Source organism: Gracilinanus agilis, chromosome 2 (genome assembly GCF_016433145.1).
Source record: "Gracilinanus agilis isolate LMUSP501 chromosome 2, AgileGrace, whole genome shotgun sequence".
Lineage (NCBI taxonomy): Eukaryota > Metazoa > Chordata > Mammalia > Didelphimorphia > Didelphidae > Gracilinanus > Gracilinanus agilis.
In genome coordinates, this window is record NC_058131.1 from 482,862,089 (window position 1) to 482,886,785 (window position 24,697).

At 36.4% G+C, this 24,697-nt stretch overlaps 1 protein-coding gene across 1 annotated transcript in view; it reads left to right on the top strand.

The window, feature by feature from the left end:
- The first annotated feature begins 1,457 nt into the window (after window positions 1–1,457).
- Window positions 1,458–24,697, top strand: part of GPATCH2L (G-patch domain containing 2 like) — a 74,006-nt gene continuing 50,766 nt past the window's right edge. The window contains exons 1-5 of the mRNA XM_044664954.1: window positions 1,458–1,488; window positions 3,563–4,229; window positions 14,238–14,302; window positions 16,887–17,063; window positions 23,861–23,940. Coding sequence (XP_044520889.1) covers window positions 3,568–4,229; window positions 14,238–14,302; window positions 16,887–17,063; window positions 23,861–23,940 — 984 coding nt within the window. The 5' untranslated portion in view covers window positions 1,458–1,488; window positions 3,563–3,567. The remainder of the gene's footprint in view (window positions 1,489–3,562; window positions 4,230–14,237; window positions 14,303–16,886; window positions 17,064–23,860; window positions 23,941–24,697) is intronic.

Below are 24,697 nucleotides of genomic sequence, written 5' to 3' on the forward strand. Positions count from 1 at the left end.
CTAGTTCAATTTCTTATTTTACAAATGAGAAAAATGAGGCACAGAAGTTAAGTGACTGCTCTAAGTTAGTAGCAATGCTTGGGGACCAGCACTTAAGACTTCCTAACTCCCATTCTAATAGAGTACTGCACTTATATCCTTGGGTCTGGAGAGAGGACTTTTTCTTCAGAGGACTTGAGTTTAAATCCTACCTCTGACACTAGCTTTATGACCTTGGGCAAAATATCTTACATTTTGAGGTTTTAGGTTAACTAGGTCCCTTCCTGCAGTAGTTTTGTGATTTTAGGAATTTGATTCATTGATGTGAAGAAACTTTAGTAATGCAGATCAGCTCCTGCTCCTCAATTTAAGATCTTAAAGAGAGTTGCTTCTGGGCACTGAGAGGTTAAGTGACTTGCCCCAGGATCATAGAGTCAGTATATATGCTTAGAAGTGTCCATTTGATGGTAAACACCTTGAGGGCAAGGATTGTCTTTTGCCTCCCCAGTACTTATTGGAATACAGTAGACACTTCATAAACATTTGCTGAACTGAACTTAACCTCTCAGCCTCAGTTTTTTCATCTGCAAAATGGGAATAATTACACCTATGAGAAAATGAGATATTTGTAAACTGCCTTTCAATTTTTACCAATTATATATATTTCCTCCTCTTCCTCCTTCCTGAGGGTGTCTCACAACACTTCCATAAAACGAGGGGACAGTGTATCCCAGGCTGCTACAGTAATTGATTATAATATATATATATATATATAAAATAGCATTTATAATAGCACTTAAGGTTTGCAAAGTGCTTTACATGCCTTCACTTAAAACATTTTCACTCGACCTGATTCTATCCTGACTCGAAGGGAGAAGAAAAGGTGATAAATTTCCTGGAGGCCACAGAGCCCACTTAAAAGGCTCCGTGGTTGTTTTTCAGAAGGAAACTGAGGCAGTGACTTACTGGGTTGCTCAGGGTCACCCATAAATTAGATATGTACAGGCTGCACACGTTCCTGGGGCAAGTCAATTAAGCTCCTGGTACCCTCGTTCCGCCAGATGTACTTTCTTTAAAATAAAAAAAATAGGGAGCAAGGATCAAACATTCTAACAAGCAGGGAACTTCCAAGTTCCTTCAAAAATTGAGGGGCGGTTTGGGACGCATCCACACGCACAGGGAGCTCGGAAACTCAAGGAGGCGTGCCTGAGCACTCAGCGGTCACCCCGCCCCCAGGGCGGAGTGCACGTGGCTTTCTCACCACTTTTCCTCCCACGGAGGCCCTAGTTTGCCTCTGTTTGTGCCAGCCGTTCTCCAGGAAGCGTTGAGGCATGGGGGAAGGGAGAGGGGCGGGACTTCTCGTGCTTGGTGTTTTCAGCTCCTCCCACGCCTCCTCTTCCTGCTCCTCCCCTCCACCAACCAGGACCGGAAATGAGGTCACAGAGGGAAACCCCCGCGGAGAGACGGGGCCCAAACTGCGGTGGCGGTTGAAGCAGGCTGCGGCAGCCGGTGAGTGAGATCATGGGCGGGAGGCTGGGGCCTTGGGGGCGTCCTTTGGGTCCATGACATCTCCCTCTCGGACTCGGAAACTGGACTCCTTGGGTGATCATGGCTGAAGTCCTGCGGGGCTTCCCCTAAGGTGTGCGGCGGCAGTGGGCGGGACCCTGGGAGGGTTGGTGGGGAATCGGTGTAGGTTGCTGAAGTGTTGGGCCTTGGCTAGCAGCAGCCGGGGGCCTTCACGCCTGGACGTCCCAGACAGCGCGAGGAGGGCCTGACCCCGTTTCCTAGGCAATGCCTCCTTGCCCCTCTTCCTATATTTCCTTTCACTTCCTCCTCTCCCTCCTTCCCCTCTCTCCCTCTTCCACCTTCTCTCCCCTTTCTACCACCCCTTTATTGGTTTCCTCAGGTTCTGGAGCACAAGGCCTCCCTTAATCCAAAATATAGGATAGAAAGGGGTTGGGACGTAGTCTACACGCAGACCCATCACCCCTCTGCGCTCTGGAGGAGAGTGTGTGGTGTAACTCATTGCCCATGGCCTTGCCTGTCTTGATACTAGTAACCTGAGGCGAAAGGAGCTCTTCGCCCACTATTAAGCCCACGATTGGTATCTTGATACCGAACCCCAAACCTCTCTGTGTTTGCCTTGGGAGAGAGCAGTCTTCCATTTTCTCCAGCACCTCCCACCTCTCTCCTCCCCATCTGTCAAACAGTTCAGCTCTTTACTCTGTCAGGAATTTGGAATGCTTCCCTTAGTCTTGCGTGTGTGCCTGCCTTGGATTTCAGTGAATCTAAGAGTTGGAGGTGTATAAGTGGATTAAAAAAAGGTGGGCTGGTTAGGTGGTAAGTGTAAAGGGATAGCAGGAGTGTCAGGAAGGCTCCCCTGCATATAGGATGGCCTTCTGGATATCTTATGGGAGAACACAAACAAGAGTTGGACACACTGAGCAGGCAAGGATGACTTGGAGAGAATGGCCAAATTGCTGTGATCACAAATGCATTTGAATGCTGAGCCATATACTTACTAGTAACTACCACTTTTGATTTTGGTAGTAAACATTAAGATTTTTTAAAACTTAGGCTTAAAATGTGCTGCTTAATAAAGAACAAGAAAACATTAAATAATACCCCTCTTTCCTGGTTCTGAGCTTCCCTTACCAGGGATATGGGTTGGAAAGGGATGGGACTTAGTCCACACATCTGTGCCCCCTTTCTGAACCTTGGAGAAGTGGTATTGTGGTTTTGTTGAAAAGTTGTCCTAGGCTGTTAACATTTTTGAAAGCATTCTACTCCTGCCCTCATAAAAGTTTTGAATATAAAGTTGTCCTAAAGTACAATTCCTGCTTTAAACCTCTGTGAAATATCAAAGTTGTCTCATTGTTTTGAGTCAGTGTGAATAAAAAGAAAGTACTGAAAAGCAATTAGCCAGGAATCTTAAACCAAGTTCAATCCCATACAAAAACTGCCATTTCAGTTTTAGATTTATCCAGGTTTTCTTTAATGGTATTTAGGTCTCTTTTTTTGGTAACAATTAGACTTGCAATTGACAAGGATGCCAATGTCATTAAGGAGAAGATTAAATGTTGGTAATTCAATTCCTTTAAGTATTCTTAAAGAGCTGGCATTAAGTAGTTTTTTGCATTGAATTACGTTCTTAAGTGCTGATATTAACAAGTTTTCTCTTGTATGAGTTGCTTAAATAATTCTTTTCAATTGTCATTCTCACAAAAGATCCCATTTTATAAAAGTCCCAGTGAGTCTTTCTCTCCCAGTTCTCTTTCCATTATGCTTCCTCCTATTTTATGTGAAACTTTATGGCTCTTCTTTATAAAAACATGTAGTCTTCTGACTTAGAGCATATGCCAACCACCTAATTTTAGTAGTTTTTTGGGGGAGAGGAGAGCAAAGATTATAGGAAAAGAATTGGAGTGCATTTTAATGAAAAGTGACTATATTTCCTTTCTTGCAGCTCCAGAAAGGATATATTCAGTGATAGAAGTTGTTATTGGTATATAAGTGTATAGCATGGCAATATAGTCTGTATAACACTATTTGTTTCCCTTAATTCTTAATTCTTTTTTGTCAGACTTCATGGATGAGCTGGTACACGATTTGGCCTCGGCCTTGGAGCAGACATCAGAGCAGAATAAACTAGATGAACTATGGGAGGAAATGGCTCTGAGCCCTCGACAGCAGAGAAGACAGCTTCGAAAACGGAGGGGTCGAAAGCGACGTTCTGACTTCACCCACTTAGCAGAACACACCTGTTGCTATAGTGAGGCCTCAGAATCTAGCTTGGATGAGGCTTTGAAGGACTGTCGGGAAGTGGCTGCAGTCACCAACTTCAGTGACTCTGACGACACAATGGTGGCCAAGCGACATCCAGCTCTTAATTCCACCTTAAAGAATAAGCAGCACTCCTGGCATGAATCAGACTCCTTTACTGAGAATGCACCCTGTAGACCCCTGAGGCGGAGGAGGAAGGTGAAACGAGTGACCTCAGAAGTGGCTGCTAGCCTCCAACAAAAACTCAAGGTGTCAGATTGGAGCTATGAGAGAGGCTGCAGATTCAAATCTGCCAAGAAGCAGAGGCTGTCACGTTGGAAGGAGAATGCTCCCTGGACTTCATCAGGCCATGGGTTGTGTGAGTCTGCAGAAAATAGGACTTTCCTTAGCAAATCGGTCAGGAAGGAGAGGATGGAGTGTGAAGCCGATGAACAAAAACAGGGCTCTGATGAGAACATGTCAGAATGGTGAGGCCACCCCCTATACCAACCAAAGGTTTTCCCCAACTAACCTTTTCCAAAGTGCAAACTCATGGTCTTGTGCAAGCCTTTAATAACAAATTTGCTTCTGCAGTTTTGATTTTGTAGTCTGATGTTAACTGATAGCTTAGATATCCTCAAGTTTCTTAAATAGTAATGAGAGTTGATATTCATAAATCATCCATCTTAAGCATTGTACATATGAGCATGTTTTTGTAGGTAATTAGAAGCATTTGTTGCCTGTAATATGAAACTTTGAATTTGGCTTTAAAGATTGTTTGTTACTCTTCATGTCAACATTTTTACATAGTATGAATTGTTTAGGAATATCTGTTTTTAAACTACCAAAAACACTTGGATAATTAAAATATGTAACATGTTGAACATATAAACCATCAGATTATTTCTATACACAGGAAGCATCAAAAAATAAATAACATTGGTTCCTATTAGCTTTTTCATATTAAATTTAATAAAAAACTTACTTGTAAGGAATTTTGGGTAACATGTCAGTGTAGTCTTTCTTAACCATTTTATTCCAGATAAAAGGAGCCAGTAGCCTTTGTAGTTGATATTAAAAGGATTCAACTTGATGTGTTCCATCAGCCTTTTTTCTGATTCAGCCTAAACTTTTTTCACAGAATTTGTAACCTCTGCTAGGACTTTGCTTTTCCAAAATGATGCTTTGACTGAATAGGCATAAATCACTGGGAATTTCAAGTTAGGATGTGTCAGGAAGAGGAAAAGCTACTTTGCACTTGAGTGTCTGTTGATTTTATTGATTGGTTTTTAATCCCAGCATCTTGATTTTACATTAAATCTTATATTCTCTAGTCTTCAGAATTATATCAAGGAGAGTTCACAGTTTGACCTCCCTTCCCTTCCTTGAATACATTATTTACATACTTGCCTATTTTCATGTGGATTTGTTTGAATTTTGTACTTGGGAAACAGATTTCTTAATTTTTTCTTTTTCACATTATTGAAACTCTTGAGTTATCTAGGTTTTCCTCTTCTTATTTTTTAAAATTGCTTCTATATTTCTTGGATCATTATGGCTTTTAATTTTAGTATAAGTACAAAACTATAGTTTTTAATAATTATCACTGTATTTGGGATATCTTACTACTTCTTTCTAAAAACTTTATTTTCATGGCATCTTTTTGTTTTTTATATTACATTGGCTGTTTCTAAGGCTAATTGTTTTTCATATAGATTCTACTCTTTCTATTCTATTTTCTCTCTATTGCTTATGGTCTAGGGGCTCTAGACCAGGGGCCCTTAACCTTTTTTTATCTAATGGATCCCCTTTGGAAATTTGGTGAAACCTATGGACCTTTTTCAAAATAATGCTTTCAAATACATAAAATAAGATGTATAGAACTATAAAGGAAACTTTATGTTGAAATGTCTTTAAAAAATATATATTAAAAAAAAAGTTCATGAACTAGAGGCCAAAAAAACCCCCCTTACCAGATTTGGAGTTTATTACATCAGTCTTTCTACCATCTTGGCTCACAAGCAATATTTATTTCATCTTACAAGATTTAGTCTTGACTATAGATATCTATATATAGATTATCTGAAAGCTGGGATTATTTGAAGGGAACAGAACTTGTGATTTCTTTTAGGACTTTGTTTCTTACCAAGTTTGTCTTAGAAATAAGTGTGTGGATGTAATTCTCATTCGAAATGTGTCAGGAACACACATTTCTTTTTTTGAAATTGGAAATAACTCCTTTTCTGGTTTTGGCTCTCCTTGGATTGATTGAAGCAGAAGGATCAATTCCTTGTTAAAACTTTTATAGTTATTAAAGGATTCTAAGCTCTATCACATCTTTATCAGGAATCCAATGTAAATGAAAACAGAAGCTTTATAAGTTTTCCCCTTTCTAGATTTTCTCCATTGTGAAATGGGAGGATTTTACTTGCTCTTCAGGGGATGTACTATCATGGAGTTGAGGATTCTATCAAAATATTGGATGTTAAAATTTGTTAATTTTTTAATTAATGATAAATGTTCCCATTTTTATAGGACCCTCTTCTGCTTCCCTTATAAATTAGGTCATATATTTTGTTGTTCATTTACATGTAATTCTAGATGTGGAAGTTTTAAGGCTATTAACCATTAGACTTCCAGAACTGTCTATCTAGTCTCATTGTTAGATTCAAATATTAGTAACTTTACTTTCTACCTTGATTGAACCAAGAATTAGCAAAAGTAGTTCTAACTTAAGAAAACCTCATGGTAAAGTTGTTTAGTGATTTGAAAATTTACTTTTTAAAGAAAAGTAGAGACTGCTTTTTCCCCCCCTTAAAATGTTGGCATAATTCAGTTAATCGAAAGTATTTTTCTGTCCAAGTTATCATAGTCCTTTTTTGGGATTGACTAAATATGGAGTATTTTAGTTTTCTTCTGTTTTTTCTTTTCCCTTTTCCACCATCCTATGACAACAACCAGTTCTTTTTTTGACCTCCTGAAAACAATCATGAATGTACCTCTTCTTTTGTATTCCTTTTTCCCTGAATGTGTCTATATATATACAGATTATTTATACGTTTATGTATAAATTTTTTATATATAGTATGCATTTAGTTGTCAATTTTGTGTGCATATATATGCACGCTATATATGTACGCTATATATGTATATTGAAGCTATGAATAAGATTTTGGGGACGGGAGTGACAAGATTTATTTTATCAAATTGCTTCTATAGTTTATGTTTCCAAGTCTGTTAGCAGCAACTATTGAGTTTATTCACAGTCTAATCATTGTATCCTGGGCTAACAAACCAACTTGGTTGTTCCCACTGAATGTGTAGTTCAGCTCTTTTCTCCTGGGTTAAGTGAATTGGTTTGGTGATGGCCTGAAGTGGCAGCCAAGAGCCTTCCTGAAGTGATGTATTAAAGGCCAATTTCACAGGAAAGAAAATATTCCCTTCTCCTAGAAGGCAAGTGACAGAGACAGAGTGCTAAGCCTACCCCTCCTTTGTAGCCCAGGCTGACCTTCTGCAGCCCTGCAGTGCCTCTTGTTTTCTTATTTTTATAGAAAATCAATATCCTGTCTGACACAAACAATAGTTCAGAAGCAGGAATAAATGGATGAAAGCTGAGCTCTCTGTCCATCACCTCTCACTTAAACTCCCCCAAACTCTTTAATTATGAGCATGCTTTGCTCTAGGTGTTGGCGACAGTGAAATTGCTAAATGAGGACCATTTTAACCAAAGATTGGGTGATCAATAACACTCTATAGCAGTAGCTTGTTGGATCAATAGCATTCATTATTTCATGGTTAAGGTAAGTAGCCTCCTTTGCAAGTGGAGGTCATTAATCAGTGTTTACTGGACTTGGGAAAAAAGACATCTAGCAGGTTGAAGATTGTGTTTTTTAGTCCCCCAAATGGGGGATGCTGATAGTGATATTTTTCTCTATATTTTGTTACTAATAGAAGTATAGTAGCACCTCAGAACTTTGGGCATCTTCAACAGAGATATCTAAATTATTTAAAAATTTTATAGTGGTATAGTTGTTTGCAATGATAATTTTAGGTCCTTTAGGTAAAAAAGACACCCATTTTTAGAATCTATTTTTGTTCACTGAACTCTCATTTATATTTTTTAAAATGTGTAATGTGTATTAGTTTTTCTAAGAGCATTCATTTTACTTTGATAACTTGTTTATTTATGTAAGTAACCAGAATACTGACTTCTACTAGTATTACTGTTTCTGCCCCCATCACCACCTCCTCTTGTGGATAGTGAGATATTATGAATCCTTACTAGATGATGCATATACCTTAAACGAGTTCCTCCTTTTTCAATCTTAAAGGCATTAATGACAAGTGATGTGATGGGCCTGGCAATCTCTTTCAGGTAAAAGAGCAGGCTCTCTTGGAGAGACTTTGATATAGGCTATCATGAAGAGACTGTACCTAGTTGTGAGAATTTAGAGGAACTTTGAAATTTTAATTAGGTGAGAATTAGGGACATAAAGTTGGGCATTTTCTTTAGGAAATAGTGAATTTGCTCTATCTGTTATTTTCTGAAACTTTTTTTAAAGCCTGACTTGAAGGTCTTCCTTTATGCTCCAGAGAATAGTGAATGAATTAAAACTAAATCTTTGTATAGGGTTCAAAGGGAAGTCATTAGGTACCCTGGGAGCAAACTCTAAAAGATCACAGTGGTATATTTCAGGTGTACTTTAGAAAAGAATACTAAGGATATTTAATATAAGAGGATGGCATTCAAAAGGACAGTTTTATTAATCCCCCAATTGCTTAAACAATTCCACAACCTAAAGCTAAAAGTGAACTTGTTCATTTAAAGTAGAACCCATTTTCATGGAGTCTTTGTTCTCTATTTACTTTTTCTCTGGGAAGGGACAGGGTACCAGTTCAGGATGGTACCAGGCTAGTTTTATTGTTTGCCCAGCAGCTTCCTTCTTCTAACGGTTAAACTTAAGGTCAGAAGTTTCATAGATTCATAGATTTGGAACTAAAAGAGATTTGAAAATCTCATTTTACAGTTGATAAAACTAAACCCAGAATAAGAATAAGAATCTCAGGTAGGATTTGAACCTAGGTTTTCATTAATCCAAGACATATAGTGCCTCTTTTCTCACTGTATTCTTGGATTGGAAGATGAGACAAACAAGGTACAGTAAGAGCTGGGTCTGTTTTATCCTGATTTTATGCATTAACACTAAGAATCCTTTTTTCTGTAACTTAACCAATGCATTTTCATTTCTTACTTGCTTGGGAAGTTCAAAGATTTAAATGTTTGTAATTACACAGAGAAATTTGACATTGATTATAGTTTACTATTTGTACTCTTTTTTTTTTTTTTTAAACCTTTCTGTCTTAGAATGGATACAATACAATATATCAGTTTGCCACAGAAGTACAGGTCTAGGCAGTCAGGGTTAAGTGACTTGGCCAGGGTCACATAGCTAAGAAGTGTTGGAGGCCAGATTTGAACCTAGGACCTCCCATCTCTAGGCCTGGCTCTAAGGCCACTGAGCCACCTCACTCCCTTTTTTTAAAAAAATGATTGGTACTAGTTTTTAAGTTTCCTTCTTAGGTTTTTTGCTGCTTTATTTTTTCCTTCAAACTAATTTAAGAACAAAGTACTTCATGAGATGTTCTAAGAAAGCTGGTCATCTTGCTGTTTGGTTTTGGCAAGTTATTGAGAGAGTAAACTGGGGATATAAGTCCTGTATGGGAACCTGACATTCTTTAGGATAAGGGGTGTGTGTGTGTGTGTGTGTGTGTGTGTGTGTAGTTTCAAAATTAAGTGATCAGCCCTTTTATTCAGTTGAAAATTTTCTATATATTTTGCATCTTTTCTATTATTGACTATTTTATTTCCTTGTGGTATACAACTATTAGTAAAGTATAGAAAAGATATGGACACTTTGTTATTTTTGAATAACATAATTGAATTTTTTTGTAAAATTCCAAAATGACATGCAGAGTGGTTAAACCACTCACTGTACAGCTTCACCAAGTAATTGCATCATTGTTGCCTGTTTATCACAGTCTCTTTATCATTGACTTAATCCATCAGTTTTTATTTTTGCTATTTGCATGGAGTAAGATGAAATCTTAAAGTTGTTTTAATTTGGATTTCTGTTAGTGCTTTTGGAGCATAACTTAGTGCCATTTGTAGTTTACCACTTTTATTTTGAGGCCTTTCATATCCTTTGACCACTTTGTGAGTTAAAGTATTACTAGAATGTTTCTGGAGAAAGAAAATGCATTTTTTTAATATTCTATTTAAATGAAACAATTTCCAAATGCTGCTAAGTAAACACGCAATTGCATCTATAAAGTGTCTTTCAGATGTAAAAAAAAAAATCCAAAAAAGTCTTTCATGATTTTGAAGTAGATTACTTAAGAAAATAGCTCTTTCTCATTGTGATCCAGAAGCCTATCTGCTGTTGTACAAAGGGAAAAAGTGTGCCTTTTATTTTCCTTAAGTGACTATTCATTATGAGCTATGTATAAACATTTTTATATTCAGCAACTAGGATGGGTAGTGAGTTGGCACAATGTATGGAGTGCCAGTCTAGAGTTAGGAGAACTCATCTTCTTAAGTTAAAATCTGGCCTCAGCCACTTACTACCTGTGTGAACCCTGGGCAAATCTCTTAACCCTATATGCTCCAGTTTCCTCATCTAGAAAATGAGCTAGAGAAAGAAATGTAAAACCATTTCAATATCTTTGCAAAGAAATCCCAAAATGGAGTCACAGAGTGAGAGACAGTGGAAAAATGATTGAAAAACAATTTTGTTAAGAAAAAAATTTTTTGAACAGCTTCCTGGAAATGCAATATAACATGTAGGATTTAAGCAAAAACAGACCAAGTCATCACAAGATCATTTTCTCTGGGAATGATGTTGCTAGTAATGGAAAATACATATTGGCAGGAAACTTAAAAATTTGACCTTCATATTGCTTGCCCTAGTACATATCCTTTGTAATGGAGAAATAAGAGTCTTTTCCAGTAAAATCAGGGGTAAAGCAAGGATGTCTGTCACCACAAATATTTGCTGTAGTTCTTGAGCTCTAGTAATAAACAAAAAAAATTGAGAGAATAAGGTAAAGCAAAGAGGAAGTAAGATTATTGCTGCTTTCTGGTCACGTGATAGCCGATTTTGAGAGCTCTAGAGAGTTAAGATGAATTGAAGCAAAAACATCAGTAAAAGTAGCAGGATATAAAATCCACAAAAATCAAAAGCCTTCCTGATAATTTTTGTGGGTTTATTTTAAAACAGGCAGTTCTAAAAAGAAGAAAAGCATGTTATCAGTAAGCATTTAGTGGTGTAAGGATTAAATTAAGGAGTTCGACAAAGTGAGGAGAGCAGTTTGACAGAAACTTGGTTTAATTTAAGAAAGATGTACAGATAGAAAGATAGAAAAGAGGAGAGAATATTAAACTTATACCCTAAAAATATACCTAAAATTTCCTAAAACTATCTCTGTCTTCTCAGGACAGGTTCTTCTGCCTGGCACACCAGGCCTAATCTACTCCATAAATTATTCATTAACTATCTAACTCCCTAAAATAATAGACAGCCACCATTCCAATCAGTTTTCTATAGCAGTCCAACTGTCAGTAGCCAACTGCCAGTAACCCCTTGCTTGAGAGACAGACCTCCTTCTCTAGAGATACCAGAGGCAAAAAGACCTTCAATTGTCAGCAGCTGCTTTTTTTTTTCTCACTGACCAACTGTCCCCCCTAACTTTCTGTCAGAGAGCCAGCTACTTCCTTTCCTCTGTCCTGGTCTCCCTGGTAACAGAATCTTCAGCTCTGGCTCACTTCTGATCTACTTAGAAATCCTACTCATCAGCCTCTTTAGAAGGCAAAGGGAGAGATTAAGAAAATCTCTTTAACAGTGGGAATAATATACCAATAGCTGTTCAGTCCTATCTTGCACCCATCAGCTTAGCAAAGATGACAAAAAAGGAAAATGACAACTTTTGAAGGTTTGTGAAAGAATGGGCATAGGAATGCACTATTGGAGCTGTGAATTGGCCTAGCCATTTTGGAAAGGAATTATACCACTAAAGTCTCTTAAACTGCTTATCCTTTGACCTGTTAATACTATTAATTAAGCATATACTTCAGAAAGATAAAAGGGGGAAAAGGATTCACATGTATATTTTTAGCAATACTTTTTGTTGTAGAAAAGAACTTGAAATCAAGAGGGAGGGAATTCAGTTGGGAATGCCTTAATTAAAGTAGTATATGAATCTGGTGAAATGTTATTGCACCATAGGAAATGACAAAAATGAATGGATTAAGAGAAACCTTCAAAGACTTATGTGAGTTGATATAAAGTCAAGTGAATTAGGAGAACAAATAGAATAACTAGAATTTTGTAAAGAAAAACAGTTTTGAAAGACAAATATTTTAATCCATGCAGTGACTAATTGGCTCCAAAAGACTGATGAAGCATGCTCCCACCTCCTGACATAGTGTGATGGACTAGCAGTGTAGAACAAGGTGTATGTACATTTTCAGACTTGGCCAATAAATGGATTTGTTTGGCTTAATAATGTTTATACTTATTATTACTTAAAATGGGGAGTGTTTTTTGAGGGTAGGGGAATTATACTGTAAAGGGAAATAGTGATAATGCTATACAAAATGTCATTGAAGCATTAAAAATGCTTAGCTGAGAACAGAAGGAAACTCCAGGGAGGCCGAAGAGTAGAATAGCTTGGAATTAATGTGTTGAATTTATTTGTATTCTTTAGTAAAAAACAAGCTATACATATTTGAGATTGATTGTTTTATATAAAAAGATGGAAAAAGGAACCAGTGTTTGCATTTACAAGTGAAGAATGTAGTAAAATGAAATATTTTATTAAGAATTAGCCAATTCATGCTGTTGCAAATAGCCAAGATTCAAAGAAAGACAAATTAAAGTTAGCATTACCACTGTATTTGACTGGATTACAGAATAAAGTAGATCTTAGGCCATAGAATCATAGATAGTTGTAGAAGCAGGTGGAACTTCAGAGACGCCAGAATCCAGAATCCTTTTACAAATGAAATTAAAGAGTTCATGGAGATTGAGGAGAGGGGTGCCTGAGGCCACACAAGGAGGCAGCATCCAAGGCAAGAACTGAACCTACATTCTCTTATTGCAGAACTAATGTACAAAGAAGTTAGGTTTAAATGCAGCATGATCCTAATCTATAGGATCACAGATTTAGAATTGGAAGTGACCTCAGAGGACTTCAATTCTAATTCCCTCAGTTTACATATGAGGAAAGTTATGACTTGCTCATGGTCACACAGTTAAGTATCTGAGGCAGGGTTTGAAAGAAGGTCTTCCTGACTCAAACATAGCACAATTATAATATGCTAATCACTGTGCCTGGCACATAGTAAACATTATATAAATGTTGTCATAATTATTAGCCACTGTGCCACTTAGCTGCCTCTGATCTTTAGACATTGCATAAAATGCAATTTTACCCAATATATCTATCTCTTTTGTAATAGATTGCAAAGCCATTATCTACGATATTCTTGCTTCTTGTCATCCTCAGGTTCTTCTATTTGCAGCTTTTGAAAAAAATTGGTTTCAATCTAAGAAAACCATTTCAGAAATCTGTTGAAGATATGATAATAAAATCAGAAGCTGCAGAAACTGCTGTTGCTGCTAGTTCAGAAAATGAAGCTGATTAGAAATGTCATAAATTGAATTAAGCAAGTTTGGTAGTAGTGGTGGTGGCAGCATTCCCCCCCCCCCCCCAGTCCCCTAGCTCCTTTCTGAAAATGAATGCTTTTAGCACTTTGACATTGGAAGACGTGAAGTTCAGAAAATCTCGGAACTTTGTTGTTATACATTGTATAGTGTTGATGGTTTATTCTGTTTCTTCTCTTTTTGCCTGCTCTTATTCAGTAGCAAAAATAAGCTATATTAGGGTCATTAGCATTTATGACTATTATGACTAAAGTTTTTTTAAAATTAAATTTAAATTTAGGTAACTTGACTAATTCTTTTCTAAATAAACTATTTTTGTTGTAGCAAATGTCTTATGGGGAAACTACATATTTATATATGTATATAATGCCCTAAACTAATTAAGCAATTTTACATCATCAAAGAGTATCTTAAATCCAGAGATTTAATTATGTTCATACTTATTATTATTATATTACATTTATAATATTATAAACATAATATAGCATTAATATATCATATTATAGAGTATAATATATTATTATATTTATGTTCAAGTGTACTCCATGTACATTTGACACATGAAAAATTTCTAGAAATCATAGAGCCATGAATTCTTTTCTTGATGGGAATTTTCCCTTTGAAAATTTCTGGAAATTTTTTAGGTTTTAATTGTTCACATAGAATGTGAATACAATGAAAATTTAGGATCTTTTAAAATTTAATTTGAGGTGTTTAAATATTGTATGATTGGTACTGATGTGTATTTTTTATTTGTTTTATTCCTTTTTTCAGTGAAACCAGCAGTGTATGTAGTAGCAGTGATACAGGTCTCTTCACCAATGATGAAGGTCGTCAAGGTAATCTTGATCTCAGAGTCCTGAGGCTGTGCTCAGTATTTATGAGTAAAATTTTGTAATTATAAGAGTGACTATTAGAATGTGGCACTTGTGTAGTGTGTTTGAATAATAGGGATGGGTCTTTCATTGTGAGTCAACAAATATGTCCTTAGTTTTTCCTTTTATAATTGTGTGATATGTAAAACTTTCTTACTCTTGTGCAGGAAAAATTTAATTGCCCTTATATATTTTTATTCCTAAAAAGATTAAAATTTTGATGCATGTGGCTTATTATAGAAAACATCTTCATATTATTCTACAAACATGTAATTCATAATATGGAACATTGCAAGCAGGTTTAATTTATTGATAGTAAGAGTTTTTACTTTTATTGCCTAAAAATATGCATTTTTGTTTCATAGGCTTGCCTTATGTGATTATGGAAATGTTTCTCCCTTCTGGGTTGAAGTTTCTTTATTTATATAATGGAGTTTGGTTAGATTTTTTTTTAACTAGCACTAACAGCACTAACATTCTAGGATTCTCTGTAGGGAGTTAATAGCACAACCATAGTGACTATATTCTCTAATTCACAGTTCACTCTTTCAGACCCACTAACAGCTGGAAGCATTCGGCTATTGCCTGGAAAATGTAGGACTAACCCCCCCCCCCCCCCCAACACACACACACACACACACACACACACACACACACACACACACACATACTTCAGAGCTGTCAAAGGTCTATAATAATCTGCACACCTCAGAGCTATCACGGGGTTCAGTCATAATATGAGATTGCATTCTTACCTTCATATTACTTTAGGACTATTTAATGCAATGTCAGTTACTGTGGGTGCCACTTAGAATATTATAAGGAGAAATAATTTGTTATAGGTAGCCTAGTTTGATTTGGAGGCTTTATCTCTAGGTAGGCTTCTGGGGTCTCAGTAGACTCAATTCAGGTCAAGTCTAGTAATTCTTCCAAGGTCCTTTTGACATGTACAGAAAACTGCATATATTGCCCAGAACTACTATTTGGTCCTTTATTTTGACTTATTGAAAGAGAAACACTGGAGTGACCTAATACATTTTATTAAGTTTATGAAACATTATTGGGACATGACTGTAGTGTAAAGGATTAAGTTTAGGAAGACCTTTATGAAAATGAGGATTAAGTATTGAGTTGCCAAGGGAGATTGAATATTTTTTCTTGGTGGTCTTTTTTTTTTTTACTCTTTTTTTTTTTTTAAATATAGAAAGATACACTCATTTTTTAAAAACTCATATGTTCAGTCAAAACAACTTTTAAGACAGAAGGGTAAAGGCTAGGCAAACCTGATTAAGTGGCTTGCCCTAGGGGTTACACAGCTAGGAAGCTAGGCCAGATTTGATCCTCCTTGACTCCAGACCTGCCACTTACTATGCTACCTAGCTGCCCCCAAAGATATTCATCTTTTTATGGGGTAGCGTTATAGTCCTGAGTAGGGTTAAGAATCCCCTCTAGTTGACTTGTCAAGATCTCTTTTAGCCTGGTGAAGGTATATTTAATTTTTTTCAAGTCAGATGCTTAGGAACTACCACATCCCCTTTCAGAACAGCATTTAGCCTTTCTCATCTGACAACATTTATCTGCACAGAATATGCTCAGTGAAAGTTCTGGGGAATTTTTTTTTTTTTTTGAGATTAGAAGGTATAATGAACATATGTAAGATAGAACATCTTATTAAATCATCTTTAATTCTACTATCCTGTTTTCTTAGCAGTTATTGCTGGTTATGTTGGTGTGTCTTTTTGAGGGGACAATGGGCAGACTTCCTCTCATAGAAATATCATTGGGTACAGATCATTTACCAAGATACAGTAGCTTTATTAGTTGCATTACCTTTGCTTTTTGGAGACCTCCAAAATGATTTAATATCTGTCACAATCCTGTATTTAAATTTAGATGACTGGCAGGTTCAGAGTAGCTCTTTTAGGTTGCAATTCACAGCAGGATTAATGTATATATATTATTAACTCTTCCAGTATTACTGGGGTAATATTAGGTTTTAGTGCTTTCTTATCCCGCCTGCCATTTCTTAATTCTGTGGTTTGGAGAAGAGGAATGAGATAATTTATGATATATTTGTTTTGGCAGATAAAAGTTTTCTAATAACAGAGGACATTTTTTCCTCCTTTAGCAGGAAGATTCCTTAAGTTACAAATGAGGAGATGGAGATTTCAGTCCTGGCCTTGCCATTAATAATCAGTTACCTTGAGCAAAGAAAATAATTTCTCTGGGATTCCATTTCCTCATCAATAAAATGAATGGATTGGATTATGTCATCATTAAGATCCCTTCCAGTTCTAAAATTCTGTTAATTTCTTAATGATGTTAGTTTCTTAATGGTAGCCTCTTGAGTCAGTGCTGAGTTGCCTGTCTTCCTCCCATTAATGAAATATTGGGGCAAAAGATGTTCTTACACAACATAACGCTTGAATATCTAGAACACATCCTGGAAACAACAAAATTTGAGTTTCAAGACAGTTTCTGTATTAGAGCCTTCAAGTAGGCTTCCTTATAGGACTTAAGTGTTGGTAACTTGACTTACTTGTTTCAGGAGATGATGAACAGAGTGATTGGTTCTATGAAGGTGAATGTGTCTCAGGATTCACTGTCCCTAATCTCCTCCCCAAGTGGGCACCCGATCATCGATCTGAAGTGGAGAGAATGGATGCAGGACTAGACAAACTTTCAGATTCCACATTCCTTTTGCCCTCTCGCCCAGCTCAAAGAGGTGAGACCTGAAGGTGTTTGGGAAACATGATTGATGATATAATTATTTAAACACACATCTAAGTATCTGTGGATTGGGTGATTGTCACATTGCTGAAAGATCTATAAATTCCTACCTACCTATTGATGATGACTTAAACATCTGAACTTTGAGAATGGTTTTGGGATTCCTCTAGACAACTATAATGGGTATGAGTTTAGGCTAAGGCTAGAGGTCTTAAAACTCACCTGGGTTGCTAGAGGTTTCAGAGCTGCCCCATGAGATGTCTTTAGGCTTTAGTTTCCTCATCTGTAAAATTTAGATAAAAGGAAGTATAATGGAATATATGGTAAGTAGAGAGGAGTTCCTTCAATTCAGTACTGCCCATTGCATTTCTGTTAGGATACTGCAGGTCAGCCTTGGCTCACTGTTTACTCCTTGTGCCACACTGAAGCTGATGGTTTGTTAGCTTCCTACTGGAAGATGCTGAAATGTTGGCTCTGTTGGCTTGAGGAGAATAGATTTTAGTAAGAAATGGATTTAGAATAATGGCTTGTTAAGAAAGAGTTGATTAAAAAGTATTTCTTTGAATAACTTTTATTCCTATTAGTTTTTCCATTGTATCATAAAATTAAAGAACGTTGAAGCTGGTAAAGACCTCAAAGACTGTAGAATCCAACCCTTTTGTTTTATAGATTTTTTATTCTTACTGCAACTTTCATCCCCACTGTCCCTTTCCTTCCTTTCCTTTTTTCTTTTTTAGTATATCACCCCTGTTCTGACCTTGTTTTCTTTGCTTCATATTTTGAATCTTGTAGTTGAATACTTCAGCTCAGTACTGCATTATACCCTTGAAACCTCTGGCTCATTTGGTATTATTGCCATTCACACATTGCTGAACCCTTACCAGAGTTTAATGCTCTCTCCTTCCCAACTCCTCCAAATCCATCTTGAGTATTTTATACTTAAATGCTGATGGATGTCACAAAGCTTTGCAGATTGTATCTTCCACAAATTTATATTATCTAATACTTAACTGGATCTCTGTAGCCCAATAGGAATATTTTTATTCTCCCTTATTTGACTCACACTGTGTATAGCAGTTATTCCAAAACTTTTCTTTGTAAGTCCTCTCTGTCATTCTTCCACCCTTGCAAAGGGACCCATTGTCCTACTTAAAACAAAGAAGAAGCCATCTACTGTCAGTAACTTCTTGTTTTCTATTCCATACCATAATATGTCTCTACGTTATTTTAAATTCTCTCTTCCTTTGCTCCCATCTCTGAGAAAAGATAGACTCTTTTCTGGGTTTAAAATTGAACATTAGCATGAAAGTAGTTCCTGTTACCTTTGGGAAATTACAGAGGTATTTTAATAATGCCAATATTTTATAGTGTCAAAAACAAATGTTCTTTTATCCCAATAGTATTCTTTCATTGGTGTTGCATGGTCGAAAGGCATGGAATACTTCAGTATCTGAAGAATTGAAATTGAGAGTCACCCAAAATACATTGTAGAATTGCATAGTGACCATGAATAGTCTGTAACAAGTTATAAATGGAATTTCATGGGAGTAGTGGTATAAAAGGTCTCATTAAAGAAATAAATGTGATGAAAAAGAAGATGGGCCATAAGAGCAAGCAATGACTGATAGTCTATATATTTCATTGGTATCACTAACGGCAGAAGAAGGTGGCCCTTAGAATGTTGTGTAGATAACCTGTGATGGTCCTTAATGGGAAGGTATGGGCAAACTTGGTTGCTCTCTATATCACTGGAGGGGGAATATCCACACATCAGTGAGATCACAGATGCATTCAAATATGGAAAATATTAACTGTGGCAGTCCATCAAACTGTCCTCTTAGCTCTTTGTTTCCTTTTACAATGAGACTCAAAGATGGTGGCATAGGAACAGCAAAAACTTAAAACAGCTTTGAGAATCCTTCCAAACCAACCTTAAAATAGTGCCTCAAAATGATTGAAGTCAGAGAATCCAATAAGGAGACTGAATGAGGGGGACCCTTCTGAGGAAAATAACTTGAAAGGTAGGCAGAGAGAGTAGATTTTCACAGGATATGGGGGAACCAGAAATTACACACAGAAGAGTGCTGGCTGACCACCTCCCACCACTTGCTCCAGGCTCCAAACCTGGGCATATGCCAGCCTTGGGATCCTGGGAGGACCCTGCCTAAACCAACAGCAGAGCACTCCTTACCCACCCCTTGAAGTCCCAAGTGCTGGCATTAGCCCAAAATGAGACCCCAAAAGTCAGTAGTACTTGGCCATTTTAAGATTGTAGCCCCAGGGCAAAATAGTTCACAATGCTCTAAGTCCTGGAAGCCATCACCAAAGGAGACAGAACCAGTGGTTTTCAGAACTCCTAGTCCACAGGCCAAAAAAAGGCTGGGAAAATGAGCAAACAGCAAAAGAAACATCTAATCATAGAAAATTTTTATGGGGAACAAAAAGAGTAAAGCAACAACCACATGCAAAACTTCAAAAAAAAAAAAAGGGAATTCGTCTCAGGCAGTAGAAAACATAAATGAAAGTAATGCAAAAAGAAAAATGGCTTAAAAAGCAAAATTGATCGAGGAAAAAGAGGCACAAAAATACAATAAAAAATTTTTTTTAAAAACAATTCTTTGAAAAGTAGAATGGACCAAATGGAAAATGAGGATCAAAAGCTCATGGAAGAAAATCAGTATTTAAAAATTAGAATTAGGCAAAAGCTAATGACTTCATTAAATGCCAAGAAACTATAAAACAAAATCAGAAGAATGAAGAAATAGAGGAAAATATGAAAAATATCTTTGAAAAACAACCAACCTTGAAAATAGATCCAGGAGACATAATCTAATAATTATTGGACTATCTGAAAGTCATGATCAAAAAAAAGGCTAGACCAGCTGGGTGACCCTGGGCAAGTCACTTGACCCCCATTGCCCACCCTTACCAATCTTCCACCTATGAGACAATACACCAAAGTACAAGGGTTCAAAAAAAAAAAAGGCTAGACATTATATTACAAGAAGTTATCAAAGAAAACTGCTCTGACATTCTTGAACACAAGAGGGTAAAATAGAAATTGAAAAAATCCACAGATTACCTCTTGCATTAAATCACCAAATCACAATGAGACTCATAGGAGAATTGATTATCTTCACTTATTGACTCTAATTGTTCACCTCCTATTCACTTCCTAACTTCTTGCAGTTTGACTTCCAGGTTCAGCATTCAACCAAACTTTTCTGAGGTGACTAATAATTGTCTGTTAACTGCTAAATCTCGTGACTTCTTTTTTTTTTTTTTTTTTTTCAGTTCACCCTTTTGCACTACACATCTACTTATCTTTCTTTAGTGTTTAGCGTGTTGACCACTCCCTCCTCTTGGATATACTCTTCCCCTGGACTTCCCTGATGTTTTTCTCTCATTCTCTTCTTGTTTGTTGGTTTCTTCATGTTTTGTTGGAACATTATATATATTTATTCCTTTAGCGTGGATGTTTCCTTTGATGACTGCAATTATCTACTTCCATAGCCTTAATTACTACCTGTAAGCAAAAGGTCCCAAATCTATTATCTCTGGTGTTAAGCTCCCTAAACTCTAGCTCTTCAACACTAGGGAGGTAGCTTGCTGGAGATATCCACCAGGATATCCTGTCACTATCTTGTAAATAACATGTTCAAAACAAAACTCATTTATCTTTTCCCCTAAACTTTCCCCTCATCAAATCTTCCTTATTTCTGCTAAGGGCACCACAATTCTAATCACTTGAAGTCATCCTTTCTCTTCAGCTCTCCCACATACCTTCATATCTAATCACTTTCCAAGTTTTGTTGATTTTGTCTCCCCAAAGTCTCCTTTATCTCTTCTATGTTCTTTACTCAGAATGCTACAACCATAATTCAGGCACCTATCACCTCATTTTTGGATTATTAAAATTGTCTTTAAATATTTTATTACCTTTTGTTTTTATATCACCATCATTTTTGAATTTATTTCTCCCTGCTGTCTTTTCTACCCTCCAGACTCCTCCCTCAGTCTCCTCATTACTTTTTCCCCTATGAGTCATCCTTTATAACAAAGATGAAAAATAAAAGAAAAGGCTTTAATCAAAACCAGTCTTGACAGTATATGCATCTTTCCTTATCCATAGTCCATAGAGAAGGAAGACTTCCTTCAAGATGGAGTGATTAGAAATAGAAAAGGCTAGCTTTTTCACAGCTACTCCAACAGGGATTAAAAACACCAGATCTAGAAATGATTAAGAAGTCTAAGGAGAAACTACAGAAGGGCATTTCTATCCTAGATCCACACAGACAGCCAGAAGCCTACAAGCAGTAGAGAAGGAGTCCAGACAGAAAATCCTGGTTAGGGAGCCTGGCTCACAAGAAGCTTTCCAGCTCAAGGATAAAGGCAAGTCATTTAAACTTAGAGACTGAAACTATGTACAGGGAACCCCAATCATGGTCTAGCCAAAGAGCTAGGAGCTTATAGCCTACAGTGAAGGATCACCTGTATCAGACTCCCTAGTAATGACTTCCAGATGGTTGCTATATGTAGTGCCAGCATTATGCACTATACACAGAGGTATGTCCTGCCTAACTCTAGGATTTAGTATTAGACACCCCATATAATACAGATTAGTATAAAGAAGGAGTTCAATCTTAAACTCCAGAAGTGCCCAAAGCCTGGCCCCAATATGAAGTCCCTAAGAAACTAAGCTAGAAGAATGTGCAAACATGAGTAATTATTAATTATAAAGAAACATGAAGCCAGACACACAAACCCAGAAATTAGAAAATAATTTCACATTATCCACAGGCAAAAAGGCTAAACTTAGTCATAGAAATAACCTTTTTTAAAAATTTGATTTTATAAGTCTGAATTTAAATAACCAAAAAAAATTTTTGTGTATGAAGTATGACAAAAAGAGATTATAGATGAAACCATGAATTTCTTTTCCATATTGTTTGCTTTAAAAAAAGAGTATATAATAAATCACATTACTTTCAAAACTATCCTGCTTGTCTATGCTTTACAAGTTGGCTATAAATTTCTTTGCAAATTTGTTGTGCAGTACTTTGTCCCGTATTCTCTAGTCTAGTCAAACTGACTGACTTTTTTTTTTACACACAGCCTCCTTCATGCCTAAAATGTTCTTTTCCTCACTTCTGCCAAATAGAATTCCTTTCTTTCAAGATGAATCTTAAATATTATGATGTTCTATATGATATGGATATATTGTGATAAAATATTTTGATTTATCTTATTTTAGTATATTTTATTTTCCCTAATTACATGTGATAATTTTTAATGTTTTCTGAGATTATGAGATCCAGATTGTCTTCCCTTTGCTTGCCCTTCTCCACCCAGAGATCTTAAGCAGTTTGATCTAGGATTTACATGTAGGATCATGCAAACCATATATTTCCATTATTGATCATACTGTGAGAGAATGCTCATATAGCCCCCAGACTCCAAAATAAAAACATACAAATAAAATAAAGTGAAAAATAGTATGCTTTGATCTGCATTCAGACTCCATCACTTTTTTAGGAGGTGGATAGCATTTTTCATTGGAAGTCCTTCAGACTTTTCTTGGTTCATTGAATTACTGTGAATAGCTAAGTCTTTCACAGCTAACTATTATACAGTATTGCTATTACCATAGACAGTGATCTCCTGGTTCTGCTCATTTCTCTTTCTATAAATTCATATAGATCTTCCCAGGTTTTTCTGAGACTATGTCCCTCATCATTTCTTAGAGCACAATAGCATTTCATCACAATTATACACCACAGCTTTTTTAACCATTCCCCAATGGATGGGCAGCCCTTTCAATTTCTTAATTCTTTTCCACTACACAAAGAATTACTTCTAAATATTTTTGCACAAATAGATCCTTTTCCCTTTTCTTTAATCTCTTTGGGCTACAAATCTAGTTGTGGTATTACTGGATCAAAGGATATGTACATGCCTTTCCTAATCCCCTATCTGAAACCACTCTCTCCTTTGTGTCCTCCCTCCCAAAGTACTTTGTATTCTGTTTTCTTCCTTCCTTCCTTCCTAACTCCCTCCCTCTTTTCCTCCCTTTGGCCCTCTCTCCCTGTCCCTCAGAGATTATTTCGTTTTTTAGTATTTGTATCCCCCAATACATTAGATACTACTTGGCACCTAGTAGGTGCTTAATAAATGTTTGTTGACTGAGTAACCATCAAAAAGAAACAATGTAATTATAGAAGAAACATGGCTTAAGGGATAGAGTTTTGGGCTTGGAAACAAGTAGATAAAGTAAAATTCCACTTCTGTCACATCAGATGTGACTAGACAAGTCACTTACACTTACCCTTTAAATGCCTTGGTCATTTAGTTATATAAATATCATCATAATAATAAGCCAGGGTTTATTTATATGCAGTAGTTTGTAATCTTCATTGGTGACGATAGTTCCCCAAACTGATGACATCATAGATCCTTCTTGTATAATTAAAATCATGAGATTTAAAGACTTAGGGTTTTGGAATAGCTAAAATTTGGAAAATGAGTTTTATCAATCCAATTTCCATGTCAAAATTAGTAGAAATTTGTTAGTAAAGCCTTCAAGGTAACACATATCTTCAATAAGCAGTTGTTTATTTTGAGTACTAAGACTACAAGCTTCTTGAAGATATAGTTTTAGGATTTTTCCTTGTTTTTGGTTTATTGTTTAAAAAATTGCCAGCACATATTACTGTGTCTTGCACATGGTAGTTGATTAATACATCTTTGTTTTGTTGAAATTGGATGTTGAGATTTTTTACCCTTTATTTTCAGGGTTCCATGCACGCTTGAATCGACTCCCTGGAGCTGCTGCTCGATGCCTCAGAAAGGGAAGAAGGCGGCTTGTTGGAAAGGTGATGCCCCTCAATGTATTAATTGGCAGAAGTAGGGTAATAATATTTTTCCTATCTCTTATCATTACTCTTTATCTAAATTTCTGAAGATTTCTTTGTTCATTGTAATTTTAATCTTTCATCATAATATTTGTCAAAGATCATCAAGAATAGTAACTGCTATTGAATGAGGCCTTAAGACTTCTAAAAATTTTGTGAAGTATGTAATCAAGGCCAAAAGATTAAGATCCCTACTTGGCCAGAGAGGGTCAGAAGGCGAGTTAAGAGGTAGGGAATATGAAGAAGATAATTCAGAGTGTATTTATTTTCTGAAGTTTAAATGAACAAAATGTCAGTTAAAATATTTCATAGAGATTTTACTTTTTGTAGTATGGCCACATTATAGTCCCCCTATAGAAAAGTCATTTTATGTAGGGAATCTGAGATTTTAGAGAAGTGTCTTGTTGAGTTTGGCACCTTTCTTACTACCTCACATTACCTGGATTTATTTGTTGGGAGAATGCTTATGAAACTCATTTTGATTATCTTAGGATGTCCCATATCTCTTGCTTTGTTGGAAGCTCTTTGTTGGAGAACCTAGTAAGATAAGAGAATTTAGTGGTGAAGAGAAAAAGGGGAACTTTCTCACTTTCCTTCCCTTTTCCATCTACTAGGTATGACTGCTAATAGTCTCCCCTTCAACTACCTTACTTCGTTTTAACTGTTGTAAAATAAGAGCAATCAACTGGTATGGAGTAAATCAGGCTTACTTTAGTTT